Source organism: Rhinolophus hipposideros, assembly GCF_964194185.1.
Source record: "Rhinolophus hipposideros genome assembly, chromosome: 5".
Lineage (NCBI taxonomy): Eukaryota > Metazoa > Chordata > Mammalia > Chiroptera > Rhinolophidae > Rhinolophus > Rhinolophus hipposideros.
Genome location: NC_138051.1, coordinates 60,719,524 through 60,731,779, shown reverse-complemented (window position 1 = coordinate 60,731,779; position 12,256 = coordinate 60,719,524). Strand labels below are relative to the sequence as shown.

Sequence of the window (12,256 nt, the reverse complement as noted above, 5' to 3'; positions counted from 1 at the left end):
ATGCTGTAATGATTAATTTTCACTGGTAATGTGACATAACAGAAACAGCATTGAAGCAAAGTATAGATGTTAGCTTGCTTATCTGCTCTTCTATTGTCTCTGTGATTTTGCCCATCTTGATCCCTAGAAAGGTTAATAAGGAACATGCAACGGAATGCTACCCACTTCCCTTTTAAACTTCATATAAAATGGCCAAAAATTAGTTTTCAAAAGAGCCCTTTCAAGGATTCTGAAAAGTGGTAACTGTTGTAAGTGAAAAATCTATTTTCTTTAAGTTGACAACATACCTTTTTACCATCAGGTTTATTGATAAGGAAGACTTCACTCCATATCTGGATTCCCGTGGTCTCTCGTTCAGACCCACCTCTCCATGAAAAACCAGTCAATGGTTCATTGTAATCTCCAACCCAATCAATTGATTCCTATAAATTAAGACAGTCTATGAATATGTGGTATAGTGTTTTCCATTAATCCATTCTGGTTTGTATCCCGCTCAACTCTGGTCTAAAGGAAACAACATATACACATCTACTGTTTTGATATCATTACTTATTCATCCAAAAAGTAATTACAGAGGAGCAACCATCTGCCCCATTTTATGCCAGGTTCTGGGGATACAAAGATATTCCAGACCAGAAGAAGCTCATAGCCTAACATGGAGATAGATGTACTAACAAACCATTATAGTGCAATCTATGCGTGCCAAAAATGGGATTGTATATTAGACATAAATGAAAGCGTAGGAAAAGAAATAACTAATTCTGGGTCAGGTAAGACTTCAGAGGAGAAGTGATGTTTGAACTAAGATTTGAAGATGCTTAGGAACTTTCCAGATGAGCAAACCTGAGGAGGGCATTCCAGAAACAAAGATATATGAGACAGCATATTATATTAAAATATAAAGACATATACACAAATGCTTTGTGTAGGAAGCAGTGAATAGCAGGGGGAGAGCACCTAGCAGTAGGTGCAGAAAAACAAAAACAAGTCTGTTACACTTGAATCTGAGCAAATGCTATTTAACACAAGCAACATGACAAGTATTTTTGACTATTTCACTCTAATGTTTAACAGTTAATACTCTGAATATGCCTAAAACTATAATCTCAAAGAATGTAAAATATACAAATTTTGTTCATTCGATTTTCCCACCTGTGTTAAATAGCATACTAATGTTGACATGCTAGAAATAGAGAATGATAAGAGGTTTGCTTGCTTTCAAAGTCTGAAGTATTTTAGCAGTTCTGGTCCTGATTTGTTGGAACTGATGCTAAAGATAGAAGATGTTAAAGTTGACAAGACAAAATTGTTCAAAAATAGCCCAACTAGAAAAGATCAATCCAAAATGGATAAGTATGGTATAATTACATTACACAAAATTTCTTTGGGTAGTGTGTCTGTCTATTCTGCCTCAACATCCGTATTTGTATCAGAATTGCTATGGGTAAAAGGTAGAAAAAAAATACTGATATGCTCTCCACTCCCAACCCTTGGTTCCAAACTATAATCTCCTATTTATCGTTCTGCTTTTGGTTTATCTTGGGTCCTTTAAAGTCTCATTTCTGTCCCATACTTTTGTTTCAAATGTTATAACACCACTAGTTGCCTCTGGGGGTGGGGTAAGGGTGAGAACTGAGTTGGAAAAGGTAAGAGAACTTTCTGGGGTAAAGGCAAGATATACTCATAGAATTTGCGGTTATACAGGTATATGCATTTTCAAAACAATAAGCAAATGTATATACTTAAAATTTGTGCATGTAACTGTAAATTTTACAACAAAAGAAAAAAACCAAATACTGAAATATATAATAATGTATACTGAAATCTTTATGGGGAAGTATTTTGATATCAGCAATTTACTTTGAAATGAATCAAAAAAATAAGATGGAGTGTCAGATGGAAAGAAGGAAGAATAACTGGAGATACACGGGATAAAGCAAGAATTTAATATTAATGGCAGAATCTAGGTAGTGGATATGCAGGTGTTCACTGTAAACTTCTTTTAATTTTGCTGCTTGGTTGAAAACTGTCAGAATAAATTTTGGAGAGAAATGATTTACAAGAAAAAAGTTATGACAAGTTATTTGACATTTTAAACATAGCATGTGAAGTTTACAATCTTATCACTATGCGGTGTCTATTTTTAAAAGAGTAGAAAAATAAGTTACATTCTAAGGGAAATGTAGCGAAATGGCTTCAGACAAAAGTGGCCGATATAGTTGGGGGCCCAAAGTGCAGAAGTTGGGATTACACCGCAGGATTTTTTAACTAATTCATATTTATGGTACATAATAATAGAAATGGAAATATTGGACACTACTAAATAAAAACACAAAGTGACGGAAGCTTAGCAATAAGAAACCTTTTTGAAGCACCTCTTACATACCTGGTTGTACATGTATCTCAACATGAAGTCCATTAGGAAGGATTTTCCTTTTCTAAATGCTCCAGCAACAGATACAGCAACGACCTCCTGGTCCCTGACGGCCTCCGAGAGAAGGATTCGATTTAGTGCAGCTTCATCTAACTCAAAGGAATGGTCATCTCTGACAATAAGGACTTGGACGGGGCCTGCCTTTTTCACTGGCTCCTCGTCTTCTGAGCTCCATTCATATGCTTTTTCTGAAAACCCACCTGTTGAATAAAATAGCAGTTTATTCAGGTAATCATCTCAAAATCATCTCAAAATACCAACAAATGCATGTGTACCTCTCACACATCTGAAACAGGAGCACAGGAGAATTAGAAATACTCATTTGAATGACACACAATGCCATTCACATCATATCTCAGAAAGATTTACATCTGGTCTTTCTGGTCATGTGACCAAATGAAACAGAATTTTACTTTCGAAAACTCTTTAAGACAATGCAGCGATCTCTGCTGAGTGAAAAAGAAAATCAAAGGACTCTCAGAGCAGAGGAATAAAATGGCTTTAGTTGACACTTTCTTCACCCTCTAGAAATAAGTTTAGCTATTCACATGAAAAAGGCTTGCAATACTTTTTAAAGCTGAACACACACAGGAGAAGATACATAAAGGGACTCAGAATCACATATTCTTGAAATTGAAATAAATCTCTAAAGCACCTAGTTCAGCTCCCTCCAATGCACGCATTGATCTACAAAACCCTAGACTCTTAATTGTCTAAAATTATAGCCCATAGCAATGGAACTTAACAGATAATTAAATCGGGTAGGACCAGATTACAGAGGATCTTCAAATCATGGCAAAGAGGTCTGGAAATAATTCAATAAAAGAATAAGAAACTTTGGAAAGTTACTTTATATGGAGATCTTACCAAAAAGCTGCCTGACCCTAGGAAATTACTATACTTCTCCGTTTCTTCATCTGTAAAATGGCAACCACTAATATTACGTATTAAATAGGGTTGTTGTGAAGATTAAGGGAGTTACTATATGTAAAGTGCTGAGAACAGTGCTTCGCACATAGTAAGCTTGTAAAGGTTTAGCTAGCATCATCATCACCACCACCACTACCTTGGGACTATTGACTGAATTCAGTATTCTTGGAAGAAATTCTGCATACTTTTTATAAATTTGTGTGTGTATGTGTGTGTGTGTGTGTACTTGTGTGTTTTCAGAGTTTTCCATTAAATTGTCAGAAATGCTATTTTTGACAGCAGTCAACATTTATTTATTTATTTATTTATTTATTTATTTATTTATTTATATTAGTTTCAGGTGTACAAAGCAATATAATAGTTATTTACACCCCTCACAAAATGATAACCCCCCATCTACTACCCACCTGACATCTTATATAGCTGTTACAATTCCATTGACTATATTCCCTATGCTGTACTCCACATCTCATGACTATACATAAACTAAATTACAGTTGACATTCAATACTATTCAGCTTCAGCTTCAAGTGTACAGTGCAGTGGTCAGGCATCTACACAGTGTATGCAGTGGTCTCCCTAGTAAGTCCAGTGTCCATCTGGCACCCTATGTAATCTTTACAACATTTTGATTATATTTCTCAAACTGTATGTGATATCCAGGTGACAATATTGTGGCTACTAATTTGTGCTTTCTAATCCCATTACCTTCTCCCCCATCCCTTCTCCTGTCTAGCAATCATCAGTTTTTTTCCCCTATACCTCTGAGTCTATTTCTGTTTTGTTCATTTATTCTGTTCTTTAGATTCCACATATAAGTGAGATCATATGATATTTGTCTTTCTCCGTCTGACTTGTTTCACTTAGCATAATATTCTCGAGGTCCATCTATGGTGTTGTAAATGGTAAGATTTCATTCTTCTTTATGGCTAATACTCCATTGTATAAATGTACCACAGTTTCTTTATCCAATCATCTGTTGCTGGGCATTTTGGTTGTTTCCATGTCTTGGCTATTGTAAATAGCACTGCAATAAACATAGGAGTGCATATATTTTTTCAAATTAGTATTTTGGATTTCTTGGCATAGATACCCAGGAGTGGAACTGCTGGGTCATAACATAGTTCTGATAGTGGTCAACTTTGAGAATTCATCTTTATTACACAAAAATTTTGGCATTTGTGCTATATTACAAAACAACTTCAGTGTGTTCAGTGACAACTTCTTATATCTACTGTATATTTGTAATGTCCTCCTGCTTTGACTCTGGGGTCAGCCACCCACATGTATGGGTCAGCATACATGTATATGCTTTAGCATACATGCCTCTGCCATTCACCATGAGAATATCCCTAGGCTAGTGTGGTGCCGGATGAGAGACGCTTGGAACAGGGGCAAACTGCCCAGTCCCAGCCAAGCTCTGCAGCAAACTGACCCCCATTCATGTGAGGGAACCAAACCAAGATGAACAGTTGCCTAAAACCATTTCAACATGTGATCAATAAATGCTTATTGTTCTATGCCCCTGAGGTTTTGTGACTGTTTATCATGCAGCATAATAGGCAGTAAACAACTGATACAGCCTATAAGCCCTTCCTTTAGAAAGGCAATATATTGTAGTGGTTAAAAACACAGGCTCTGGAACCAGATTGCTGAGATTTGAATCAAGGCTTCCCCATTTCTTAGCTGCGTCATTTTAGGCAAGTTGTTTAACCTCCCGGTGTATACCTTATAAGATTGCTGTAAATTAATATATACATGTATATTGTACTATATGCATGTATACATATGCATGTATATGTACTATATACCAGCCACTTAAGATAGTGGCTGGTATATAGTAAATGCTATTAATATTATTATAGATTTAGGAAACTAAAGCCAAAGATGTACCTGACCTTGCCCAAGAAAAGGAAATAGAATTTCATCTTTTTTTAATTTTTAAAAATTTTTTATTGGGGAATATTGGGGAACAGTGTGTTTCTCCAGGGCCCATCAGCTCCAAGTCGTTGTCCTTCAACCTAGCTGTGGAGGGCGCAGCTCAGCACCAAGTCCAGTCACCGTTTTCAATCTTAGTTGTAGGGGACACAGCCCACCATCCCCTGTGGGAATTGAACTGGCAACCTTGTTGTTAAGAGCTCACGCTCTAACCAAGTGAGGCAACCAACTGCCCCTATTATCTGTATTTTTGACACATGAGAAAATTAAGAATTAAATTAAGTAACTTTCCCAAGATCACACCCACTAGGAAGTAATATACCCAAGTTCCCCTAGTGACTGTCAATTTGGGATTAGATCCCAGGTAGCTAAATTTCATCCCAGACCTTTCTGCTGTAACATTCTGCCTTTTTCGTGCAAATCAAATAACTCTTGGACAACACATAAATGGGTTCATTTCCTTTGTATCAAAAGAACAGAAAGTCAAAACATACACTACCAATTGATTCCTCAGATCAGATATATGACCTAAATTTAAATAATAGTAACCTCAAATCAACCCTTAATATTAATATTTGAAACAAACTGGGCTCTTAAATAAGCTTTCATCTAAGTTTGTGAAAATATACTTAAATAGACATTCTTCATTACGTCTATTTGATAAGTCTTACAACTAAAGAATAACAAGGTAATTGTATCTCTTGGTATAATTTTAAATGAGTCATCAGATCACACTGATATATACAACATTTGTAACTATATTTATATATACATATATTGCTGTTCATCTATAAAAATGGTACTATTGAAATACTACACATCTAACATGCAATTTGGTTTTTCGTTAATGGAGACAGACATATGGAAATACGTCCTGAACAATAGTACAAAGCATCTGGAGACAACAGAACCATGTCCTACAACCGTGAATCAGAGTTGGTTTCTCTGCAGTTAAGAAAAATGGATTTTATATCCAAAAGATAATAGCTTCTGTATTGTCATATCACAGACACTGAAGTTAGAGTCTTTGTTAAATCCCAGCTTCACGCTAAAATGTATATGAAGCTGTGAAAATTATTTAACTCCCCTACGGCTCATTATCCTGTATCTGAAAAATGAGATTAAGAATGGTACCTACATGAGAGAGGCTTTGTGATAAATGAAATAGTGAAGAGAGAATAAGTGAAGAGAGAGACTGATAAATAGTATATGCTTAATAATGGAGACCACTATTCATACTATTCTCTCTTCATATTTGATTCCAGTACTACCTGCCCACATAATTTCAGCCTCAGCACAAAGGCCCTCTTGGAGGATAGCAACTATACATTTTCTTTGATGAAGCTCTTTGCCCATGCTGTAGTTGTGATCTGAGTACACAACTGATGTGAATCAGGGACCCTGGCTAGACATAATATTCTGGATAGAAAAACATCTTCGGAGCTGAAAAACAGACCACTTTCTAAAGACTGAAATAATTCTCTAAGATTGTTTGTAACAAACTACATATATGCAAGATAAACTGTGAACGGAATTTCTGGGTTGTCATTTTTTTTTCAAATATTCAACATCACAACGTGATGCAAAAATTTTTTTTCTAAGTGGCTGTACCAATTTTTCACTCTCCACCCACTCCCAGCAATTTATTAGACATCCTATTGAGCTATATCCTTTCCAAGACTTGGTTATGTCTGACTTCTTAATTTTTGTCAGTTGCATAGATATAAAATGGCATCTCATTGTGGTCTTGATACACAGTTCTCTAAATGCTAATGAGGTGAGCACCTTTGCTCATTTTTCTAGTAAGCTGTTTGTCTTTTTCTTACTGATTTATAGTGTTTCTTTATATATCTAGAATGCTAGTCCAGTCCTTTGTTAGTTCTATGTATGGCAAAAATCTTCTAGTTTAGAGTTTGCCTTTTCCCTTTCCTTACTATTATTGATGAAGATCAATTCTTAATTTTAATGTATTAGATTTTATTAATAATTTATTTTATGATTAGCACTTTGTACGTCATGTTTAAGAAAGTATTCCTTACACAAGATATGAAAGATATTCATATATATTCTTCTAGGTTTTAAGTTTTGCTTTTAATTCTTAAGTTATTTTTTCTTTGCATTATTTTATTTTATTTTTTCTTTCTTTAAATTAAAATTTATTGGGGCGACAATTGTTAGTAAAGTTACATAGATTTCAGGTATAAAATTCTGTAATACATAATCTATATCTCACATTGTGTGTTCACCACGCAGTCAGTTCTCTTTCCATCACCATACATTAGACCCCATTTACACTCTTCTAGAGCCCCACTCTCCCCTTCCCCCTTTCCCTCTGGTGACCCCTAAACTATTGTCTATGTCTATGAGTTTTTGTTCTTTCAGTTGTTTGTCCTATTCTTTTGTTGTTTTTGGTTTAAATACCACATATCAGTGAAATCATATGGTTCTCTACATTTTCCTGTCTGACTTATTTCGCTTAGCATTATAGTCTCAATTTCCATCCATGTTGTTACAGATATTTCCTATTTCATCTTTTCTTACCACCAAATAGTATTCCCTTGTGTATATATACCACAATTTCTTTATCCATTCATCTATAGAAGGACATTTTGGTTTCCATGTCTTGGCCACCATAAATAAAGCTGCAATGAACACTGGAGAACACTTGTCTTTATGGATAAACGTTTTCAGATTTTTCTGGGTAGATACCCAGGAGAGGTATTGCTGGGTCATATGGTAATTCTGTTCTTAATTTTTTGAGGAACCTCCACACTGCCTTCCATAACGGCTGCACCAGTCTGCATTCCCACCAACAGGGTATGAGGGTTCCTTTTTCTCCACAACCTCTCCAACACTTACTATTTGTCTTGATGATGATAGCCATTCTGACTGGGGTGAGGCGATAGCTCATTGTGGTTTTTATTTGCATTTCTCTGATGGTTAGTGATGTTGAGCATTTTTTCATATGTCTATTTGCCATTTGTATGTCCTCTTTGGAGAAATGTCTCTTCAGGTCCTCTGCCCATTTTTCAATTGGGTTGTTTGCTTTATTTGTTGGTGAGTTGTATGAGTTCCTTGCATACTTTAGATATTAACCCCTTATCGGAGGCACTGTTTGCAAAAATCTTCTCCCATTCAATTGGTTGCCTCTTTATTTTGTTGATGGATTCTTTTGCTGTGCAGAAGCTTTTAAGTTTGACATAGTCCCATTCATTTATTTTAGCTTTTACTTCCCTTGCCTTTGGAGTCAAATTCATAAAAATGCATTTTGAACACAAGGTCCATAAGTTTAGTACCTATGTTTTCTTCTTTGCATTTTATTGTTTCGGGTCTTATGTTTAAGTCTTTGATCCATTTTGAATTAATTTTGGTACATGGTGACAGATAGCAATCCAGTTTCATTCTTTTGCATGTGGCTTTCCAGTTCTGCTAGCACCATTTATTGAAGAGGCTGTCTTTTCTTCACTGTATGTTTTTTGCTTCTTTGTTAAAAATTATCTGTCCATATTTATGTGGGTTTATTTCTGGGTTCTCAGTCCTATTCCATTGGTCTATGTGTCTGTTTTTCTGCCAATACCATGCTGTTTTGATTACTGTTGCTCTGTATTACAAGCTAAAGTCAGGAAGTGTGATACCTCCAGCATTGTACTTTTTTCTTAGGATTGCTTTGGCTATTCGGGGTCTTTTGTGGTTCCATACAAATCTGATGAATTTTTTGTTCTATTTCTTTAAAAAAATGACATTGGGATTTTGATGGGGATTGCATTAAATCTGTATATTCCTTTGGGTAATACGGCCATTTTAACTATGTTGATTCTTTCAATCCATGAGCACAGAATGTCTTTCCATTTCTTTGTGTCTTCTTCAATTTCTTTTAAAAATGTCTTACAGTTTTCAGCATATAGGTCTTTCACATCCTTGGTTAAGTTTATTCCTAGGTATTTTATTCTTTTTGTTGCAATTGCAAAAGGAATTTTTAAAATTTCTTTTTCTGGGATTTCATTGTTAGTATATAGGAATGCAAGGGACTTTTGTATGTTAATTTTACAGCTGGCAACTTTACTGTATTCGTTTATTGTTTCTAATAACTTTTTGGTGGAGTCCTTAGGGTTTTCTATATATAGCATCATGTCATCTGCAGAGTGACAGTTTAACTTCTTCATTCCCATTTTGGATGCCTTTTATTTCTTTGTCTTACCTGATTGATCTGGCGAGGACTTCCAACAATATTTTGAAAAGCAGAGGTGATAGGGGACAGCCCTGTCGTGTTCCTGAACGTAGAGCAAAGGGCTTCAGTTTTTCACCGTTAATTATGATATTAGCTGAGGGTTTGTTATATATGGCCTTTATTATGTTAAGGTATTTTCCTTTTATACCTATTTTATTAAGTGTTTTAATCATAAATGGATGTTGTATCTTGTCAAACACTTTTTCTGCATCAATTGATATAATCATATGATTTTCATCCTTTATTTTTTTTATGTGATGTATCACATTGATGGATTTGCGTATGTTGAACCATCCTTGTTCTCCTGGGATGAACCCCACTTGATCGTGATGTTGATCGTGTATTGTTGCATTTGATTTGCTAGAATTTTGTTTAGGATTTTTGAATCTGTATCATCAGAGATATTGGTCTGTAGTTTTCTTTTTTTGTGTTGTCCTTACCAGGTTTTGGTATCAGGGTAATGTTGGCCTCATAAAATGAGTTAGACTTACTGTCTCATCTTCAATTTTTTGGAAGAGTTTGAGCAGGATTTTAGATCCTCTTTGAAGGTTTGGTAGAATTCACTAGTGAAACCATCTGGTCCTGGACTTTTGCTTTTGGGTAGGTTTTGGATGACTGATTCAATTTTGTTACTGGTGATCGGTCTGTTTAGATTTTCCAGTTCTTCATGGTTCAGCCTTGGAAGACTGTATGTTTCTAAGAACTTGTCCATTTCTTCTAGGTTATTGAATTTGGTGGCATATAGTCCTTCATAGTATTCTTGGATGATTCTTTGTATTTCTGTGACATCCGTGATAACTTCCCCTCTTTCATTTCTGATTTTGTTTATTAGTGTCTTTTTTCTTTTTATCTTAGTGTGTCTAGTGAAAGGTTTGTCAATTTTATTAATCTTTTCAAAGAACCAGCTCTTTGTCACATTAAGTTTTTCTATTGTCGTTTTGTTGTCTATTTCATTTAGTTCTGCTCTGATTTTTGTTATTTCCTTTCTTTTGCTGACCTTGGGTTTCATTTATTCTTCATTTTCTAGTTCTTTAAGGTGTAACGTGAGGTTATTTATTTGGGATTTTTCTTGTTTCTTGATATAGGGCTGTAATGATATAAATTTCCCTCTTAAAACTGCTTTTGCTTCATTCCAAAAATTTTGGTAGGATGTACTTTCATTCTCATTTGTTTCTACGTATCTTTGGATCTCTCTTATTTCTTCTTTGACCTGGTCATTTTTTAAAAGTATGTTGTTTAATCTCCACATATTTGTGGTTTTCCTGGTTTCTTTTTGTAGTTGATGTCCAATTTCAAAGCTTTGTGATCAGAGAATATGCTTGGTATGATTTCAATCTTCTTAAATTTGCTAAGGCTAGTTTTATGTCCTAATATATGGTCTATCCTTGAGAATGTTCCATGTACACTAGAAAAAATGTATAGTCTGATATTCTAGGATGAAGTGCTCTATATATGTCAATTATGTTAATTTCATCTACTGTGTCATTTGGGGCTGCTATTTCTTTATTTATTTTCTGTTTGGATGACCTATCCATAGCTGTCAATGATGTATTTAGGTCCCCTGCTATAATTGTGTTTTGGTCAATATCTCCCTTTAGTTGTCTTAGTAGTTGGTTGGTATATTTTGGTGCTCCCTGATTGGTGGTATAAATATTGATGACTGTATGTCTTTTTGTTGTATAGTCCCCTTTACAATTATGAAATGTCCATCTTTGTCTCTTGTTACCTTTTTATCCTGAAGTCTGTTTCATCTGATATCATTATGGCTACACCTGATTTTCTCTGGATACCATTTGCTTGGAGTGTCAATTTCTACCTTTTCACTTTGAGTCTGTATGTCCTTGTAGCTGAGATGTGTCTCTTAGAGGCACCATATGGTTGGGTTTAGTTTTTTGATCCAATCTGCTACTCTGTACTTTTTTATTGATGAGTTCAGTCCATTTACATTTAAGGTGATTATTGATATGTGATGATTTCCTATCATTCTGTCTTTAGTTTTCTGGTAAGATTGTGTCACCATTGTTTCTTTGTCTTTTTGTTGTTGTCTGTTATTTCTGTGTGGTGATATTCTATGATTTTTCCCTCTGTCTTTTCTTTTATTACATTATATATTTCAGTTCTGGATTTTTTTTTTGAGTGGTTACCATTAAGTTTATGTAAAAGAAAGTTTGATATTTAGAGTATTCCATTTTCTTCAGCATGCTTACTTTCTCCATTTCCACGTTCCAATTCAGGGCTTTACTCTCCCCCCTTTTATGTTTTGGTTGTCACAAATTATCCCTATTGATGCTGGTCGAATAGCCTCTTTCAGTATTTCTTGTAGTGCAGGTGGTCATGTATTAGAAAATTCCCTCAGCTTCTGTATATCTGGAAAGGTATTTATTCCTCTTTTATATCTAAAGGATATCTTTGCTGGATATATTATTTTTGGCTCATAATTTCTTTCTTTAAATAGTTTGAATATTTGGTTCCACTCCCTCCTGGCTTGTAGAGTTTCTGCTGAAAAATCTGATGATATTCTAATGGGCTTTCTGTTGTAGAGTACCATCTTCTTTTCCTTGGCTGCCTTGAGGATTCTTTCTTTGTCGTTGATTTTTGACAGTTTCAATCAGTGTGCCTTGGAGAAGGCCTCTTGGGGTTGAGGTAATTAGGTGTTCTATTTGCTTCTTGGATTAGAGGATCCAGTTCTGTCCACAAGTTTGGGAAGTTCTCATCAACTATTTGTT

At 35.1% G+C, this 12,256-nt stretch overlaps 1 protein-coding gene across 3 annotated transcripts in view; it reads right to left on the bottom strand.

The window, feature by feature from the left end:
• Nucleotides 1-12,256, bottom strand: part of ATL1 (atlastin GTPase 1) — a 72,693-nt gene that overhangs the window by 34,528 nt on the left and 25,909 nt on the right. For all 3 annotated transcript variants that reach the window (XM_081050056.1, XM_081050055.1, XM_081050057.1), the window contains 2 exons: nt 2,387-2,634; nt 288-422 (listed from right to left, as the gene is read on the bottom strand). In XM_081050056.1, coding sequence (XP_080906182.1) covers nt 288-422; nt 2,387-2,634 — 383 coding nt within the window. The remainder of the gene's footprint in view (nt 1-287; nt 423-2,386; nt 2,635-12,256) is intronic.